The sequence below is a fragment of the Pan troglodytes genome, chromosome 11 (genome assembly GCF_028858775.2).
Source record: "Pan troglodytes isolate AG18354 chromosome 11, NHGRI_mPanTro3-v2.0_pri, whole genome shotgun sequence".
Taxonomy (NCBI): Eukaryota; Metazoa; Chordata; class Mammalia; order Primates; family Hominidae; genus Pan; species Pan troglodytes.
Window position 1 is genome coordinate 4583970 of NC_072409.2, and position 19815 is coordinate 4603784.

At 56.8% G+C, this 19815-nt stretch overlaps 1 protein-coding gene across 6 annotated transcripts in view; it reads left to right on the forward strand.

Annotated features, from left to right (window-relative positions):
- The window catches only part of VAV2 (vav guanine nucleotide exchange factor 2), a 235399-nt gene that overhangs the window by 173950 nt on the left and 41634 nt on the right, over window positions 1-19815 (forward strand). For all 6 annotated transcript variants that reach the window (XM_016962025.4, XM_054658484.2, XM_054658485.2 and 3 more), the window contains exons 5-8: window positions 10781-10883; window positions 13857-13955; window positions 15669-15737; window positions 16814-16914. In XM_016962025.4, coding sequence (XP_016817514.1) covers window positions 10781-10883; window positions 13857-13955; window positions 15669-15737; window positions 16814-16914 — 372 coding nt within the window. The remainder of the gene's footprint in view (window positions 1-10780; window positions 10884-13856; window positions 13956-15668; window positions 15738-16813; window positions 16915-19815) is intronic.

Below are 19815 nucleotides of genomic sequence, written 5' to 3' on the forward strand. Positions count from 1 at the left end.
AGAGAGGGTAGGTGACTTGCCGGAGGTCACACAGCATGCTTCACATAGCAGAGGGGGAAATGAAACCCTGTGCTGTGGCCCGGGACATTCCCCTGGGCCCAGTCCTTGTGACCTGGCCCCAGGGGCTGTTCTTTTTTGGTTCCTGAATATTTTTAGATGGTGGGAGGCTCTTTTACTGCTTAGAAAGAAGCCCCCAAAAAGAGGGAGTTACGGCCAGGAGGGACAGTCCGGTGGATGGGTCTCCTTCCGGGAATCCGGTAGCCGGGGCCTGTGCAGGTGCCCGCCTGTGTGGCTTGGCGAGCCGGGTGACTCTCATGCCCTCTCTGAGCCCTGGTTTCCCCACCTGTAGAAAAAGCAAGGCCTCCCTCCCTCATGGGTCGTGGTGAGGGTCTGCCAGGGCGTGTGAGAACAAGCTCCCTGATGTGTAGAGCGGTTCTTGTCTGTCTGTCTGTGTGTCCGTCCGTCCGTCCGTCCTTCCCCACATGCACACCATCCAGTTCCCAGCCGGCTTCTTCAGAGGCTCGATGCGCCTTCTCTCTGCTGCCGCCACCCCAGTCCCCTGGGGATGAAGCACCCTGCGGTGCGGACCGAGGTCAGGAAACATCCGACTCGGTTTCCTAGTAACACACTAATGGCAGCTTGGTACCCTGCTTGGCAGCATCAGACAGCCCGGGGCCAGTGCGGCGCATCCCAGCCTGTCAGCAACACTATTTTATGTCCGCCGTAAACACACAGGCTCACCAGGGGCAGAAAGCAGAGTTTGTTGGTTTTCTTTGATTTTCTGTGGGCGGCGGGGGCAATGGCCTCTGAGCAGCTGCCTTTCTGTAACAGAATCGGGGCAGGTGGGCGAGGCTGTTGGGCTGGGGCCTCAGGGTCTTGGGCGGAAGGTGAAGGTGGCAGGTTTTGCCGTCCCTGGAGAGCTACAGCCGTGCTCGGGGCCCCTCCTGGAAGATTTCAAGCTATTGTGAGGACAAAAATAATGGTCGGGATTTAGCATCTGTCAGCGCAGCTGACTCCCAGAAAACAGCAGGAGTGAAAGGATGAGACGGGGCAGGAAGGAAGGAGGGGTGGTCACTGGCCCGGGGTGGAGGGAGCTGGGCTGGGGCCCAGGTCTGGCCGTGGAGGCCCATTCACGTCTGGGCTTCCACATTCCTGCCTGGCCATCTCGGGCCTCCTCATGGGCCACTGGACAGAGAAGAATGATCCCTGAAACCCACAAAAGCAACACAGCTGAGCAGGAACTAACGCAGCACAAACCCCCCCATCCAACTTTCTAGTCTCCTAGGTTTGAAAAAATCTGTCATTTTTAATGCTGACCACACTGTGTGTTGAGACTGGCCCCTGTGCTAAATGCCGTCTCATTGAATGAGCCCCTCCTCTCGCCCTCTGGGGTGATAGGCCATGCTCCCACTTATTGAGCACCTACTGTATGCTCAGCCTCTACTGGTCTTGTACATGATGGCTGATCCTTGGAACTGTCACTCTCCCGTTGCAGATGGGAAACCGAAGCTTAGGTTATCCTGGACGCAGTTACAGAGCTAGAAACAGGAAGGGCTACAAAGACAACCCTAGTTTGCCTCGCTGCCTCCCCTCCAGGGGCTCAGGAGCGACAGTCAAGTTCCTGCCAACAAGAGACCCACTGCGGCCCGCCTGTTCCGAAGTGATGAGGACTGGCCAGCTCTGTGGACCAGACACTGGTGTGGCATGGGTGTGGAGTTTTTCCACGAAGTGTAGCCTCTGATGACATGGAGCCTCCACACACTTCTTTCTAGCCGAGACACTGATGTGAAAAGGATCAGTGTGTGACACAGCAATCTGCCACAAAGCCACAGGAGGGTGATGTAATTGTGCCACGGAGATTCCAGAGCCACTTGCAGACGTGGCAGGGCCTTGGGGTGCTTTTCAAGGACTGTGGGAGAGTGGGCTGGGTCCAGAGGGAAGGCACAACAGCCCAGCCCCTCCCCTGTGGGATTGCGTGGAGGGCCATGTGGGGCTGGCTCTGGTTCCGTGTGCCGGGTCTTCGCTGAGTTCTCGTCAAGCTCATGTCTAGTGAGAACGCTGAGGTGAGGGTCCTTGCACAATGGGACCCTCCTCCCCTGTCACTGCCCTGCACTCCCAGGAGACTTCAGACCCCTCAGTGGGTCTCATGGTATTACCCCTCTTCCAGCCCAGCCCCTGAGGGTTCCCTCTTCCTCCCAGTGGACAGCTGTGGCCCTCAGGTACACTGGGCCTGCTGGTCATGACGTAAGTGAACCTGCCTTCCAGGTGACTGAGACTGGCCGTGTGTCACCTCCCTGTGCAAGAAACTTGTTTATGGAGGCCGGGCGTGGTGGCTCACGCCTGTTATCCGAGCACTTTGGGAGGCTGAGGCGGGCGGATCACGAGGTCAGGAGATTGAGACCATCCTGGCTAACACAGTGAAACCCTGTCTCTACTAAAAATACAAAAAAAATTAGCCGGGCGTGGTGGTGGGCACCTGTAGTCCCAGCTACTCGGGAGGCTGAGGCAGGAGAATGGCGTGAACCCCGGAGGCAGAGCCTGCAGTGAGCTGAGATCGTGCCACTGCACTCCAGCCTGGGTGACAGCGAGACTCCGTCTCAAAAAAAAAAAAAAAAAGAAACTTGTTTATGGAGATGGCACCTTTGCCAAGAAGCCAGGTAGCAGTGGCATTTCCACGTCGGTGATGGCCAAAGGAAAGGAGCTATTAGGGAGCAGAGCTTGTTTCCCCAAGTGACACCGCAGTAGTATCTGCCTCTAGGATCTGTTCCCTACCTGGGAGATTTCCTGGTGCCAGGATTCAGATGCAGCTGCTGCCCAGTCAGTCTCCCCACTTGGACTGTGAGGTCATTGGGACAGATGGCCATTGTCCCCTGTGTCCCAAGGACCCAACATATTTCTGATGCAGAATCGGTCGTAGGAGAAATACTGGTTAAACCCATTACATCTGGTAGGTTTTTATCTTAATTACTAAGTTTATATTATTAACATTGTTTTATCAAATACGTTTGATTTTATTTTCCTAATTTAATTTTATTTTTTAAAAAACCACTTCTTTACTGTTCCCTTTTTTTCTCCCTCTCTCATCATTTAGAATATGTGTGTCATGAAATTTCAGTTCCACTGTTTTAGAATTTCAGGTGACACAGAGGAACCCATCTCTCCCAGTGTTCATTGACCAGAATCCAGATGGTTGGGAGAGCACTTTGGACGAATGAAAAGTGCCATCCGTGTGGCCAGGCTGATGGTCAGTGCTCTGGGCTCCACAAGGAGGGCCTGGTAGGAAGGGAGCCTAAGGGTGTGACAGGCAGAACCGGGTGACCCCAGGTTCCGCCCCCCCAGTATCAACAGGCTCGGATAACTGACATTGGATGGAAGGGAGAGAAGGGATGTTGTCTGCGTGTTTAAGATGATTCTGTCCCAGAGACAGATTCCCAAACACAGCTTCTCCTCTAGTGTTTTTGGTTGCTCACTCTTTTTTTTTTTTGAGACGGAGTCTCGCTCTGTCGCCCAGGCTGGAGTGCAGTGACGCGATCTCGGCTCACTGCAAACTCCACCTCCTGGGTTCACGCCATTCTCCTGCCTCAGCCTCCCAAGTAGCTGGGACTACAGGCACCCGCCACCACGCCCGGCTAATTTTTTTTTTTGTATTTTTTAGTAGAGACGGGGTTTCACTCTGTTAGCCAGGATGGTCTCGATCTCCTGACCTCGTGATCCGCCCACCTCGGCCTCCCAAAGTGCTGGGATTACAGGTGTGAGGTTGCTCACTTTTAACCTCGGTGCCCCGGGCGAATGACAAGAGGTTAATGGGAAGTGGTGCATGAAGAATGAGCCTGTGTGAAGGAATGTTCCTCGTAGTCATGGATTAAAGAAAGAAAAACAACACAGGCGTGGCTGGGCACGGTGGCTCATGCCTGTAATCCCAGCACTTTGGGAGGCCGAGGCGGGCACATTGCTTGAGGCCAGGAGTTCGAGACCAGCCTGGCCAGCATGGTGAAACCCCGTCTCCAGGAAAAATAAAACAATTAGCTGGGCATCATGGTGAGTGCCTGTAGTCCCAGCTACTCGGGAGGCTGAGTATCGTTCATAGCATCTCGGGTCCAAGAAAGAAATCACCAAACGCAAGAAACAGGAGAAAGTGAGTCATGCTCAGAAAAGAAGAGTCAATAGAAGCCAACCCTCAGATGACCCAGATGTTGCAATGAGCGGCTTCCAAGAAGCATAACCAGTGGGATCTCTGTAGATGGCTGAGGGGATTTATTATGGGAATTGGCTTACGCAATTATGGAGGCCAGAAAGTCCCGCCATATGCTGCCTGCAAGCTGGAGACCCAGGAAAGCCAGTGATTTCACTTAAGTCTGAGTCCGAAGGTCAGAGAACCAGGGAGCCAGTGATGTGTCAGCCCAAGGCCAAAGGCCTGAGTCCTGGTGCGGGATGGGCAGGTGCTGGTGTGTGTTCTGGAGTCTGAAGATCTGACACCCAGGAGGAGTTCCGATGTCTGAGGGCAGGAGACGGTGGATGTCTCAACTTCAGAAGAGAGCAAGTCCACCCATTTTTTTTTTTTTTTTTTTTTGAGATGGAGTCTTGCTTTGTCACCCAGGCTGGACTGCAGTGGCGCGATCTCACCTCACTGCAAGCTCTGCCTCCCAGGTTCACGCCATTCTCCTGCCTCAGCCTCTTGAGTAGCTGGGACTTCAGGTGCCCGCCACCATGCCCGGCTAATTTTTTGTATTTTTTTAGTAGAGACGGGTTTTCATCACGTTAGCCAGGATGGTCTCGATCTCCTGACCTCCTGATCTGCCCACCTCGGCCCCGCAAAGTGCTGAGATTACAGGCGTGAGCCACTGCGCCCGGCCGCCCTCTGCCTTTTTTGTTCTACGTGGGCCCTCAATGGATTGGATGACACCTGTCCGCACTGGTGAGGGTAAATCTTTACTTGGTCTTCTGATTCAAATGTCAGTCTCTTCTGGAAACCCCCTCACAGACACACCTAGAAATAACGCTTCACCAGCTCTCTGGGTAGTCCTTAGCCCAGTCAAATTCACATACAAAATCAGCCATCACAGCAGCTATTATAAATACGGTCACGGACTTAGAGGAAAACGTACGACAAATGAATGAGCGGATGAAGAGCCTCAGCAGGGAAATAGAAACTACTGAAAAGTGGCACATGGAAATGCTGAAACTGAAAAGCACGATATCTGAAATGAACACTCTCCTCGCTGGATCAGCTTGATTAAAAAGTTGCACACGGCAGAGGGAAAAGTCGTTGAACTTGAAGAGAGTACGGTGGAAGTTACGCACTTTATTATTTTATTTTTTATTTTTTTGAGACAGAGTTTCACTCTTGTCTCCCAGGCTGGAGTGCAATGGTGCAGTCTCAGCTCACTGCAAGCTCCACCTCCCAGGCTCAAACAATTCTCCTGTCTCAGTCTCCCGAGTATTTTTAGTAGAGATGGGGTTTCACCATATTGGCCAGGCTGGCCTCGAACTCCTGACCTCAGGTGATCCACCCGCCTCGGCCTCCCAAAGTGCTGGGATTACAGGCATGCGCCACCACGCCAGGCTGGAAGTTACACACTTCAAATAACAGGGAGGAAAGAAGCCTGGAGAGAAGGGACAGAGCCTGAGACGTGTGGGATGATGTCAGGACGTCTAATACGGGTGTTATTGCAGTCTCAGAAGAGGAAGAATGAAGGAAGCAGAATAAACATTGAAAAAGAAAAGGCCCAATTCTTCCTAAATTCCAAAGCCTCTGTCGTAATACTACAAAATGTTTCTGAGAGAAATTAAGGAAGACTTAAATAAAGTATATACTATGTTTATGGATTGGAAGATGTTATCGTTAAGATGGCAGTTCTCCCCCAAATTAAACTGTAGACTCAATACAGTGTCTACCATGATCCCAGCAGACATTTTTAAAAAATTGACAAGACGGTTGTAAAGTTTACGTGGAGATGTAGAGGACCTTGGAATAGCTTAATCAGTCTTGTAGAAGAACAAAGCTAGATTTACATTACCTGATTTCAAGAGTTTCTATGAAATTTATCAAGACACAGAAGTGTTAGCATAAAGATAGACAAATAGATGGATGGAATAGAGTAGTTATTCCAAAATAGACTCACCCTTATTTGGTCAATTGGTTTCTGACAGAGATCCAAGCAATCCAATGGTAAGGTTTTTTGTTTGTTTGTTTTCTAAGAGTCAGGGTCTCACTCTGTCGCCCAGGTTGGAGTGCAGTGGCACGATCATAACTTACTGCAGCCTCAAACTCCTGGACTCCAGCAATCCTCCTTCCTCAGTCTCCTTAGTAGCTGGGACGACAGGCATGAGCCACCATGCCCTGCTCGAAAAAGAGGAGTTTTGAGAAATTGTTCTGGAACATGTGGATATTCCTATGGGGAAAAAGTGAACCCTACTACTTCATACCACGCACATAAATTAACTTGAGATGAATCGGAGACCTAAACATAATGGCTAAAACTATGAAGTTCCTATAAGAAAGTATATTGTGATTGAAAGACAGCAAAGATTTCTTAGACAAGGCACAAGGATTTCTTAGGACACAGGACAGAGCCAGGATGCGACTAAGGAAAGGTGATAAATTAGGCTTTATTAAATTAAAGGTGAATGCTTGAATATCATTAAGAAAATGAATAGCCAAGCTAGAGACTGGGGGAAGAATCACAAAACATATCTGACTTGTATCCAGAATATGTGAAGAACTCACCGAATTCAATAAGAAGACAGACAACCAATTTTTAGAAATGGACAAAAGTCTTGAACAGACTCTTCACAAAGGAAGGTATACAGTAAGGACACAGGAGACTCCTCAGCAGCGTTAGCCATCAGGAAAGTGCCAAATAGAACCACAGTTCTGTTTCACTCCACACGCACTCTGGGGGCTGAATGGAAAAAGACCGGCAACAGCAGAAGCTGATGAGGATGTGGAGCAGCTGGGGCTGGTGAGCGCTGCTGGCTGGGGGTGTGGAATGCACCCACTTTAGAAAAGCATTTGTCAGCTGCTTATGAGGTTGAGTCTAGACCTCCCCTTTGATCAGCAGTTCCAGTCCTAGTGGAATTTTGTCTCCAAAGGAAAAGAAAGCCTGTGTAACCCCCCACCCACCACACATGCGTGCGTGCATACACACACACACACACACACACACGCACACAACTTGAATGCTCATATAGCAGCTTTTATTCACAATAAGCAACAACTTGGAGACAACCCAAATGTCCATCAGGAAGGAGAATGGGTAGCACGTTGTTATTCATGCCGTGGATTAGTACTCGGCAGTAAACAGGAATGAGCTGCAAATGTGGGCAAGTCAGAATGGATGTGTCTCAAGCAAGATCCAATGTTGAGGGGAAGAAGCCAGGCACAAAAACAAATCTAACGCACAACACCGTTGACATTCTACTACAGACAAGGCTTGTCTAAACGCACGACACCATTGACATTCTACAGACAAGGCTCGTCTGTGGTGAAGAACAGTCAGAAGGGTGGTTGCTCGGGGCGGGAAGGAGACTGATGGGGAAGGGCAGGAGCTCCGGTGAGATGAAAATACTCTATGATGTGGGAGGGCATGAGTGACACAGGTGTATCCACTTGTCAGAAAGGTACCACTAAGGGCATATTTTGATCCTTAAAAAGCTTAGCAAAAATATTATGAGAACCCTATGCTTGGCATTTCTCACCAAGCTTCAGACGCAGCGGGTGCTACACAGACGTGGACTTGTACCTAGATCTGGGCGTGACAGTTCTGTCTTCAAGATGGGGCCAGGGAAGAGGGAGGCGGGCGGGGGACTCTGCCTTCCACACCCCTTTTCTAGGTCCACCCAGGCTTCAAAGCATCCTTTGAGTGTCATCTGTTCAGGAAGACTCTGACCATCCCAGCCTTCCCTATTCTCTCCCTCCTTAATATGTTTGGGCTCCAGATGGAGCTCGTGCCTCTTCCATCCTGGGATCAGTGGATCATATCCTGTATTTCCCGGAATACGTTCAGGCCTTGTCAGAGCCGGGCACGTCGTAGAGTCCTCAGTAAATGGCAGTGCAAGGCCACTGCGGTGGGAGGCACGAGTGAAGGATGTGTGTCCATGGCATCTGAGAGACCTGCAGCAGCCCGGGCTGGGCTTTCCCATCTGCACCGTGACAAGCCTGGGGCTCCTGGGGGAGAGGAAAGACGTTGCATGTCGTCAGCAACCGGTTCTGGTTGACCTGTGATGGGGGCGGCACGGGGGCCTTTATGAACAGGCTCCTGAGTGGTGGGGGAGAGCCCTGGGCTCTGTTGGGACACCCCACAGTGTGGCCGTTTGCCATCCCTGCACGGGACGATCTCCAGGCCCCTGTCCAGGTCCGGCTTGCAGCCGTTTTTGATCCATGTCATCAGCTCTTGCAGCATTTAACGGCCAACCCCCCTCCTTCCACCTGGCCTGTTGGAGAAAAGCTGACGTCTGTCTCTAGACAGTCTGAGTGGCCTCATCTGCCCTCGAGTTGTCTCGTTCAGCAGCCTGGAAGCTTCCCTGTCTCGCCTCGCCTCCAACTGTCAAGGGTTTTCGACAGAGGCTTTGCCGCCAGCTTTGCTCTGCCACGTGACGGAAACGTGGGGTGGCTGGCAGCCGCTGAGAACAACCCCTGCAGTCACTTGCCTGCGTCCCTGGTAGCCTGGCGGGCAGAGAGGTGGGGGCTGTGTCCTTGGGGACAGCATCTGGAGAGGCAGGGGAGGTGATTTGTGTCATCGCTGGTGACAGTTTCTAAGGCAGTCGCCGGATCTGGCTGGGGATGGACCTTTGAGATGGGTTAGTAAGAAAACCTGTGAGCTCACAAGCACCCTTCCTGCCTTCATGTCTGTTCCCAGGGGAGCCTCTGTCACCAGAATGTGGGCCCAGCCCATCTGACGGCTGCCTTTACCCCGGCTTCAGTTCTCCCGCACGGCTGAGCGATACCCAGATGGACCTCTCACGGTGGAGGGCGGGTGGGGAGAGAGGAGAGGATAGTGAGCGAGGGCCACAGCCCTGCCCCTTGCTGGCTGTTTAACCTCAGTTTGTTTGTTTTAATCTGCACAATGGCCACAGTGCTGTTACCGCCAAGGATTCTGTGAGGCCCAAGAGAATAACTGTTTTTCTACAGGCGCTGGCACACAGAAGGGCTTGCCCATGGGTGGCTGGCTCTTTGAATGCTGGTTGGAGGGTTCGATCAGTCTGGTCTGTCCCAGGGCCATCTGCCCTCTGCCAGCTTTGCTCCTCTGGCCGGCTTTCATCCACCTCACTCACAACTGTAGTGGTGCAGAAAATGAAGTACCCGGAGCGACAGCTTCCTCCGCCTCCTTTGCCCGCCTGCCTGCAGGAGGCTCCACAAGGCAGGAGCTGGGCTCACCCCCGGCTTCCCCTCTAGAGAGGCACAGATGCTTTGCCCACAGACGGACGCCGTGTGGCTTGTGCATTGCAGCGTGTCCTCCAGGGAAGGTGCTGAGGGCCTTCCTCGAATGCACACGGGCCCTCCCTCTCTCAAGTAGACCTTGATGGTCCTCCCCAACCCAAGCCTTAAAAGGCGACAGCTGATATTCAAAGGCGAGGTTTGGGATGAGGCTGTGGCACACAGCGTGGCTGGGGAACCCGTTCCTGAGTACCGGAGGGATTGCTCCTGCCCCGGCTTCTGTCCCTGCCTCGCCTCCCTGCGTGCTGGCCATGGTGGCGGTGGAAGGGGGTGCTCTGCATTTATTTCCGTCCTTCTAGCAGTGAACTTTGCCACCCACTTTGAGCCCAGGATGTGAGATGCGTCCTTGTGCAGGGGTGAGGGCTTGCAGGACTGAATACACAACCTGTCTGGGCCTGGGGTAGCTCCTGCCCCTCCACCCCCAGGTGCAGTGAGCCCCCAACGGGGCCTGTGGGAACAGGGGGTGGTTGGATTGGCTCAGTTGCTGATTCAGTGAAAGACTTGCTGAGCCCCAGCAGGTCAGGTGTGGAGCATCAGGAGGGCTGAGGAAGCCCATTGTGGGGAGGGGCCAGGCTCATCCGCTGCCACTCACAGAGTCACTGGAAATGTAGCCAAGGAGCTGCATCGAGTACATGAGCGTCTGCAAGAGTCCAGATCACAGACCAAGTGGGGATCCTGGTGGGTGTCTTGGAGGAGGTGGCCCGTGAACTGAGTCCTGCAGGCAGAGGGGTGGCTTGTTGGAGTAGGACTGTGAGCTAAGACAAAGCTTTATTGTATTAGATTTTGGTAGGAATTTCTTTGGCTCTGGTTTCAGAAGGCAAATGACAAACTCCGGGTCACCCTCCATGTACCCGGAAACTTTGCACCTTGGATCCAAGGACTGCAAGAGCCAGGGCTGAGCCGGAAGCACTCAGGTCTCCAGGTCACAGCCTTGGGCCAGGGGAGAGAGGCTTCTCTTCTGGAGGCAGGAGCTGGGTGCTCCTGTCAGGTAGGGGTGGGAAGATTCTGGTGAAGGCAGGGGTCCCGCCCCTGGACCTCTGGCCTACGTCCCCAGCATTTACCAAAGGGCTGGAGAAGCGGGGGCTTTGTCCTGGCAGATCCCTCTGAAATGCACCTAGTGGAGGCAGCAGGCAGAGCACTGGAGGATGCGCCTTACGCTGCCCAGTTCGCACCCACAGACGCCCTGCAGGCGGGGCCCACCCCACTTTGTAGACTGAGGCCCGGGCAGGTGACCTCGCTGTGGCCCCAGCCGCCTGCGTCCCTCGTGGACCCTCGTGCTCTGCGGCTCCCCGGTCAGGGTGGCGGGAGCCTCCCCTCCCCTTTAACCCGCCTCCTCCTGTGCAGTGAGCATGACCTGGGGGAGGACATCTACGACTGCGTCCCGTGTGAAGATGGAGGGGATGACATCTATGAGGACATCATCAAGGTGGAGGTGCAGCAGCCCATGGTGAGCCCCGCCCCGCTCCTCCCTCCCTTCCCCTCCCTTCCCTCGCAGAGCAGCCTGGCCCTTGCTTAACACAATACCGAGCTGTCCGCATGTCCGAGCCACCGAAGGGGAGCTGCTCTGGGCGCAGGGGGACGTCCAGAGGTGCACCCCTTGGTCCTCCCCAGTCCCCACGGAGCTCCTCTGAGGAGCATCCTTGGAAACCCTGGCTGACTCCTGGTCCACTCTGTGCCCTTCCTCTCTATGGAGATGTTCTCAGGTGCCCAGAGATGACACCACCACGGTCCTGACCCCCGCCCGTGTTGCCATGGGATTCTCCTTCCAAGGGTTTGCAGGCCCCTCAGTCGCTCCTGCCCAGGGAGCCTTAAGATAGTAACTTGGCGCGTGGTCTAACAGCACGCGTCATTTTCCCCCTTTGTGTGGAGAATGATGAGACTGATATTGGCCCAATTAGCCAGCTGTGCGTCTTTTATGTTTGGAGGATGTTTATTTCCAAGCAGGCACTGGCGAATAATCTCTCGGACGCCAGTTTGCTCCGCGTGGGTTTATTGCCAGCAGCCGCTGTGTGGAAGGTGGGGATCCAGCGGAGCTGGAATGAGGAGACAGGGACCTGGTGGGGCAGGTCACAGGCCCTCAGACCCCCAGGCTCCCAAGAGTGGGTGAGATGCCACTTGCCAACCGTGGAGGCTTTTGATGCCATTGGCTTCCCCCAGAGAAATAGGAAATTTCTCAGAAAGCTGATTTCAGTGTTTTCCTTTAGTGTGGGAGTAACCAGCTGGTGGTGGAGAAGCAGAAAGCTGGGGAAACAAATCCCTAAAGAGGCCCTGCCCACTCTGCTGGCATCCTGCTGGGAGAGACAGGCAGGTGCAGGGCTGGGGGTCTCACAGCCCCCAAACTGACAAGAGCAGGTTTCTCTGCTTGTCCTTGAAGGGTCTCAACTGAGTTTTGTTCCCCGCCATTACCGGGGGGTCTCCCCCGAGGGATGGTGGCCCTTTGTGGAGGCAGCAGGGCCTCCACTTTGCCTTCCCGGGGAGCCTGGCTGGGTAGCTGTTAGGGCTGGAAGACTGAGCCATGGCCCTGCTGCTGGGGGCTCCCCTCGCCTCCCCGGAGCTGGCCTGAGACGTCCCGAGGCGGCCGGCGAGCCGTCTGGACTTGGGAATGAGCTCTAACTGGTCAAGGCCAGTTCACTCCCCAAGTTGTTTGAAAGCTGGGCGTCCTGCGGGTAAACTTCAGCAGGTGGCTGCGTTGCCTGTGAGGTTGTGTGGGGGATCCTGGCCCTGGATCCTGCAGGCTCTCTTTCTCGAGACCCCCATCCGTGCCTGGTGAGAGTGGGTGCTCCCTGGAGCCCGCTGCTGTCCCTGGTTCTGAAGAGGTCTCAGTCCTCTTTGAGAAAACGCATGTGAAAGGACATGGAGTGTCCACAGAACCTGCCAGGCTGGGGAACAGCGCTGCCTATGTCCCGCTCTGCACAGTGTCCTCATGCCCAGTGCTGGTCCCGCTGGTCTTGAGCTGTCCAGTCCATCCAGGCAGGGGCTGGGGGCAAGGGGCGGTTCCTGCTTCCTGCCAGGGTCCTCTGAGATAAAACAGCTGCTCCATGTCCTTCCCTGTCATGTCTGGAGCTCTCTGAACAGCCCCAGTGGAAGGTAATAGAGATGGTGACTTCCCCAAAGGAAGAAGAAGCCAGAGGATGGCAGATGCCATTTCCTGAGCCTGGGTAGGGGGCTGCTATGGGAGCTCTGGCCCATGAGCCATCGCCCTGCCCACCTGGGCAGCACGAGGGGCCGTGATGTGGCTTTGGGTCTGTTGGCTGGTGGTGGGGTGGCGTTCCTGATGTCCCAGGCCCAGCTTGCCAGGACAGTGTGGGCCCTGCTAACCGGCGCTGTTTCTGGTTCTTTCTCCACGCTTGCAGATTAGATACATGCAGGTGAGTGGCCCGGAAGGGGGGGCTGGGGACGTCCTGCTTGCGCCGTCTTCTTGACCTTTCAGGGAGGTCTCAGACCTCTCTGAGAAAACTCGGGACCCTGCCCCCAGGGAGACGTGGTCAGGCACACATGACTTCAGCCATCAGAGACCCTCGGCACCCCCGTGGTCCTGTACCCACAGCCCCATCTTGCATGTTGCCTTAGAGACCTGCAGCCTGGCAGACCCAAGCGGACCCTTGGGGATTTCTTGGAGGATGATGATGGTCTTAGGGCTGACACGAGCGCTGTGGGTCACAGCACCATTTCTCCAGAGCCTTCTGACAGGTGGGGTTTACCCAGCCTAACAGAACCTTAAAGACAGTGTTGGGAAAATCCACCACTGCCCCACAGTGACCCCACCTGTCACCTCACCCTGGACCACGGGCCAGGCAATCTCTAGTCCTGTCCCGGCCACATTCCCCCAGAGGTGGGGCAGGCCCTGCTCTGGAGGAGGCTCCAGGGACCCTGGTGGCGGTGGGGGGGTCATCTCAGGCCCCCTGGCTAGAAACCAGTGGACACTCAGGGGAAGAGTGCAGCCTGCAGGTGGCTGTACTGACATGTGCAATGGTGGATGTGGTCTGCATGGAGCCGAGCACACAGTCTGCCACGTAGAGAGGACTTATGCACGCAGTAGGTGCTTTAGCAAGTCACTCCTGCTCCTGTGCTGGAGGGGGTAGCTTCTGAGGCCCTCGCCCCAGTCTGGTGAAGAATCGAGATTCAGAATCAGAGGAGTAGGAGCCTGGGATTCTAGAAGCCTCTGCCTCCAAGCCTTCCTTGGCACTGTCCCCACATCACATCCCCTCCCCGTGCGTCAGTTTCTTCATCTGCAAAATGAATGGGAAGGGGTTGGCCCTCTCTGTCACCCATCTGGCTGCAGCACTGCACACTCAGTGACCTCGTGGCCAAACCCAAGGAGTCCTCTTTTGTGGAGGTGTCCGGGTGTCGCGGTGCAGACGTGCAGGTGGCAGGTGGCCGGGCCCATGGGGTCCTGCTGACTCCCCCTTCCCTCCTCTAGAAAATGGGCATGACTGAGGATGACAAGAGGAACTGCTGCCTGCTGGAGATCCAGGAGACCGAGGCCAAGTACTACCGCACCCTGGAGGACATTGAGAAGGTGAGGGCAGATGGCGGCCACTGGAAAATGGCAGCAGCCACTGTGGTCACTGCAGGGCCACCTATCTCCTGGGAGTGCATTCCGGAGGCAGGGCCATAGGGTCTCTCTGACAGGCGAAGGAGACTTGGTGGCCCTCCCAGCTCTGCCTCCAGGTACCCCCTACCCAGAAGGAGGGTGCCCTCTCCTTTCCTCTGAAGCCCCTGAAGTCCCAGCCTGTGCCTGTCCCTGCTCCTCCTCTGAGCTTAATCGGGGTGGGATTACGGCTTCAGCTCCTGAACATTGCTCTAAGGCAGGCGCTGAGCTAGCTCCTCGCGTATTCCCCCCACCCCACCTAGAGCTGCTCCCCAGCCTCTCCACACTCAGCCTCCCCGTCTGTAAAATGGAACAAAGCTTCCATGGGGGGCTGGGAGTGTCCTGCACAAGGCATGGTCCAGCCTAGTGACCAGAGCTGCAGACTCCAAGCTCCTTGCCCAGCTATTCCACTCTTGTGCATCTGAGTCCTCTCTCCTGCTGGCCTGCTGAGCTCCTAGAGTGCTGAGGATCAGCCTTCACCTCCCCTACCCCACCTGGGCCTCCTGTAGGCACCTGGTCAACCTGGCCCTGGGACATTTCCCTAGCACATCTGAGTCTTCATTGCCAACTGCCAGTGTTTACTGGGGAGAAAAACCAACCAGGGTGGCCGTGGTGCCTCCAGCCGGGAGACCTGGGCTGCCCCCTTGGGCCCAGGCTGGCCTTGCTCCGGCCGGGCCCCCTCCTGCTGCCCCACCCTCTGGTCCTTGGCCAGCGGCCTTTCTGCATGCACATCTGTACACCCTGGCCCAGGTCCTTCCAGTTCCCTCGAAGCCCTGCCCATGCCCTGGCTTCTGAGAATGCTGGCTCTGAGGTCAGCCTCTGCCAGGGTCCTGCTGGCCTCTGTATCCCTCCATGGCTAAGTGCTGCCGCAGAAAGCAGGAGGGCTCCTGAGGTCTGTCTCCACCCAGCCGGGGGCCGCCACCCGGGCGTGTTTGCTTGGGCGATGCTCTCTGTGCCACGTGGTGGCCAAGGAGCGGTGCAGCAGCTGGGCCCAGAGGATGCCTGCAGAGCGGCTGGCTGCCCTGACCAGGAGCCACTCAGGAAGCAGGAGAGGAGAGGGTGGCCGGGCCTCCAGAGCAGGGTCGGCAGCCTCACACGTCCTCATGTTCACTTCACATCCCGCCTGAGGCTGGAGCTGGAGGACTCTCGTCCACAGCCTGCCCCACCACCGGCACTCCTCGGGGTGGAGAGCATCCCTTTTGACGACAGTTTTGGGGTCATGCTCAGGAGCACAAGCTCAGTGTTTGAGTGCTGGGTAGGGACCATGGCCCTGTCCATCCAGAGAGTCCCCACGGGTGATGGCCCTGCCTCCTGGGTCTCAGCCCCTCACCGCAAGCCACAACCCCAACGCCCACCTCAGGGCAGCCATAGTGCCCAAGTCCACCCTGTGTGTGAGTGGCCACCACAGGACTCTGCCCCCGTCACTCTGGGAGCGTTAGAATCTTTACCCCCGCACCTCCCCGCCCTGCACTCACCCCCAAAGAATGGAGCCCGATGTGGCCAAAACACAGGCTACCCCAGTAAGCATGGAGCACCCCAGTGCCTGCCTCGGAGCTGCCCCGGGACCCTCCCCTGGCAGCTGTGACCTTGAGAGGGCGGGCAACAGCAGCAGGGTGGCAGAGGTGGACTTCTCTCTTCCAGAACTACATGAGCCCCCTGCGGCTGGTGCTGAGCCCGGCGGACATGGCAGCTGTCTTCATTAACCTGGAGGTAAGGGTCCCGGCCCCCCTCGCTCATGCCAGGCTCTGGGCCCTAACTCGGCACTGGCCACACATGTCCTGCTGTCCTCAGGGCCTTGGAGAGCTGCACCCCTGTGGCTCCGTGGTGGCTCGTGCTGGCCGGAAGGAGGAGCCCCCACTGCTCTCTCCAGGGTCTTTGGATTTAGGAGCCAGGGTAGCAGGTTTCTGGGCTCCGCTTGTCTGCGGGTGAGGGCAGCACTGACGTGCGTGGCTGGAGGCACGGATGACGCTGAGAATGTAAATGAAGTTTTTATCAGCGGCCAGAGAGAAACGTGTCCCTCCACCCCTTTGAGCGGACCCCCTCGCCTGCCCTGCGGGTGTCTGAACTCAGTCATAGAAAGGCAGTTCCCCATGCAAAGAGTCACCTAGATGTGGTTAGCAGAGCAGGGCGCTGGCACCAGGCTCCGGCGGCCGTGCATGGGTGGGCTTCCTCCGGGGACATGCTGCTCCTGGCCCTTCCTCCTGGCCTGGCGGCCACAGGTGCCAGCAGCCCATGCGGTGGCTGTGTCCTGCCTCCCTGGGCGTCTCATTAGCTGCAAGGGTGAGCTCTGGTCACGCTGCCCTGGATGAGGCTGGCTTGGACCCCAGAGCTTCCTATAGTCTGTGCCTCTGACCTAGAGTTCATCTGTCCTTGAGCTGTGGCCAGGATGGAGGACCACAGACAGAAAGAGGCCTGGGGCGGGGATGGGGGTCCCGGGGTGGGGATGGGGGTCCCGGGGTGTGGCCTGAGCACAGGAGTACTGCGCTGTGCCACCCCACACTGTCTGCAGAGCCCGCCCCGAGTCGGCCGCTGCGTGTCTGATGGGCTGATGCGGGCTGTGGGCGGCTTCCCTCCCACACGTACTGGCTCTTCTGTGCACCATCGCCATAGAACCTTCTACCTGAATCACACCCTGGCATGCACAGAGATGTGGGGTGCAGGCCCAGCACCCGGGCCCCTCACCCCCTTGACGGGAACTACAGAACAACAAGGGCACGTTAAGGGCGGCGCTCCCGTCTAGCCTCGGGTGGGCCTGGCCAGGCACTCACGGCTGGTTTTCAACCCAGGACCTGATCAAGGTGCATCACAGCTTCCTGAGGGCCATCGACGTGTCCGTGATGGTTGGGGGCAGCACGCTGGCCAAGGTCTTCCTCGATTTCAAGGAAAGGTGAGTGGCTGCCGGCTCCTGGGGCTCCTCGGCCCCTCCCTGTCTGCGGGAGAGTTTACACAAGTGGGACTCTTGTGTAAGTGGGACTCTTGGGGTGTCCCGAGGCAGGGGCCGCCCCCTCCGGACCCCGTCCTCCCTTGTTGAGGATGCCACCCACCCCGAGCCGCAGCCTGGTTGATGGAGAGGGTGCGGAGCCTCCTGTCCTGTGGGAGCTCGGCAGGGGCAGGATTGGGGTTCTGGATGTTTCTAACTGGCTGTGAGGGGTGTGGCCATCCAAGTGGCTCGGCTGTCCAGCGGAGATCTCGGGCCCCCACTTCTCCCTTCTGCACCCTTGTGGCCGGTTCTTTAAAGTTAGGATGTGGACAAGGATGAAAGGAGGTGGCACGTGGAGCTTAAATGATGCCCAGGCTGTTGGAGGTCGGGGAGGCGGCGTTTCTGGGGGTTAGACGATGCCCAGGCTGTCGGAGGCTGGGGAGATGGCGTTTCTGGAGCTTAGACAATGCCCAGGCTGTTGTAGGTCGGGGAGATGGCGTTTCTGGGGGTTAGACGATGCCCAGGCTGTCAGAGGCTGGGGAGATGGCGTTTCCAGCCACGGAAGTCTCGAGAGAGCCCCATCAGGGGACGGTGCCAAGCTCTCTGTCCCTCGGGGATCCTTTGGAGGAGCCCGAAGCGGTCTATGCTAATGCTTCCTGAGCTTAGCTGCTCACTAGAGCCACTGGGGAGCTTGTTACAAATACCATGTCCGGGGTCCACTCTTGGAAGGGTCTGCTGTGGGGCCTGGGGAGTTGTAGAAGACCCCACAGGTGCATCTTACCATGCGGCCCTGAGCCTAGGCATTGGGCGCCTGGGTCCATCTCTCCCTCATCTCTAGGAGGGTCCCCTGCATCATCCGCCAGGTGGCCGTCAGCATAGCTCACACCCCTCCCTGTCCAGGCAGCCGGGGACAGGCCCAGGGCTGGATTCTCAGGCACGTTGCCTGGGAAGCCCTGCAGGTGCTTCCCTGTGTGCTCTGTAGCTTCAGGAAAGGCGCTCCCCCCTTCCCTGTGAGGAGGGTCCCGGAGCCTGCTCTCCAGGGGCCATGGCTTGGAGGGTTCCCGGAGACACGAGGGAGCAGGCAGTGCTTGTGGTCCAGTGGCAGAGGGGACCAGGAGAGCTGACGAGGCCCAGCAGGTGTGAGCACACTGGCCAGCCCCAGAGGGTTAAGAGTGGGCAGGGATCGGGGGAGGACAGCTCCCTAACCTGCCCCCAGCAAGGTGTCCCCTTCATCTGCGGGTGAGCCGATAGTGCCCGGCTGGCAGGTCACGCTGGCTGTCGGCCCAGTCCTCAGCAGGTGTGGGGTACAGTGGACCTTTTCAGCGCCTTGTTCATGCTGTCCCTCAGCCAGGAAGGGAGGGAGCCACGGATGAGGCGTGGTTTGCTTCGAGGTCCGTCAAAGGCTGAAGCCCTGGAGCAGGAATGGCTGGCTGTGTGGTAGAGTGACAGGGTGGATAACCTGTCCTCTCCCAGGAGCCTCCCTCCACAGTCAGGCTGCCCGGCGACACCCCTGGCCCTGTCCCACCAGCAGGACCTTGCATGGGTGGTTCCTGCCGAGGAACAGCGGGCATCTCTGCCTTGGAGCGCCACTGCAGTGCGGGCAGCACGTCCAGTCACAGGCCCAGCCCAAGAGCTCTGTGGACGGGCGGCTCCGTCCCTGGCAGCGAGGCGCGTGGCGAGATCCGTCAGTCGGGGTCTGTTTGGGGAAGGGCTGTCAGCATTTCATCAGAGCTCATCACCAAATCATCGTGGTTCTGTCCCAGCATCCAGCTTTTTTGCCCCTTTCCTCTCATTTTGGATTCGGCCCCAAGGTCCTGGTTCTTGCTTGCTGGCTGAGTCCTGAAGCTTTTATAGGGTGCCTGCTGTGTATGGCTCCTGAGCTCTGGACCGAGGACACGCAGTGAACAGAGCTACTGGCCTCTCGCTGGGTGGGATGGATGAGAACCAAGACAAGATAGAGAAGCTCCGGGAGGGGGGTGGCTGTGGCGTTGCTGGAGAGCCCAGGAGACCCGTGAGGGCTGCACAGCCGAGGACGTGTCCCCCTGAGCACAGCCCTGCAGGGGTGGGGCGAGGTGGGTTGGGGAGCAGTTAGGGGAAGGTGAGAGGCACGAGCCCAGTAGAAAAGGGGTGGTTCTCCAGGGAAGGGCTGGAGGGTCCTGCAGGGGCTTCCAGGCCAAAGGAAGGATTTAGAATTTTTCTTTTATTAAGCGAGGGCACGAGGAAGCTGCTGAAGGGCTTTGTGACAGGGTCCTGGCAGCTCGTCAGGGGTGAAGGGTGGAGTAGCATTCCGGTGTGGCATGACCAGCACTGAGTGGCAGGAGACAGTCACCTCCCTCTTTTTGAGGTTATACTTTCATGAATGCAGCCTTGGTCCTCAGACAAGGCAGGAGCTCCTCTTAGCCTTGCCCTGTGGGCCTAAAAGGGGGCATCTCCCACCCAGAGGGACACTGGGCCTTGGGAAGGAGCTTGCATTCTGCAGCTGTGGACATAAGACAAAGCTGTGTGGTTTTTCTCTGTGGCTGGGTCTGGCCAGGCTGGGCCTGGAGTCCAGCTCCTGGTGGCTTCCTTGAGTGGGGCAGTGACTCATGCTGGGGGGAGTGGGGGCATACGGGGACGTGGGGGCAGGAGAGCTACAAAGGGAATGACCTCGGGGAGCTGGCAGCCCTGCAGGAAGGCCACGAACTGGCCTTCAAGAGGAGCTCTCTGTGGAGCTTTGCACATTGGGAGGAATGCAGAACAGAACGAGACGAAGGCCATGCCCTCCTCCCCCAGGGCTGGGTGGGATCTCCCTGCGTATGTGGAGATGAAGGATCCGAGACAGGTGAGCGCTTTGGTGCACCAAGACTTCCACTCGGAATCCTGGAACGA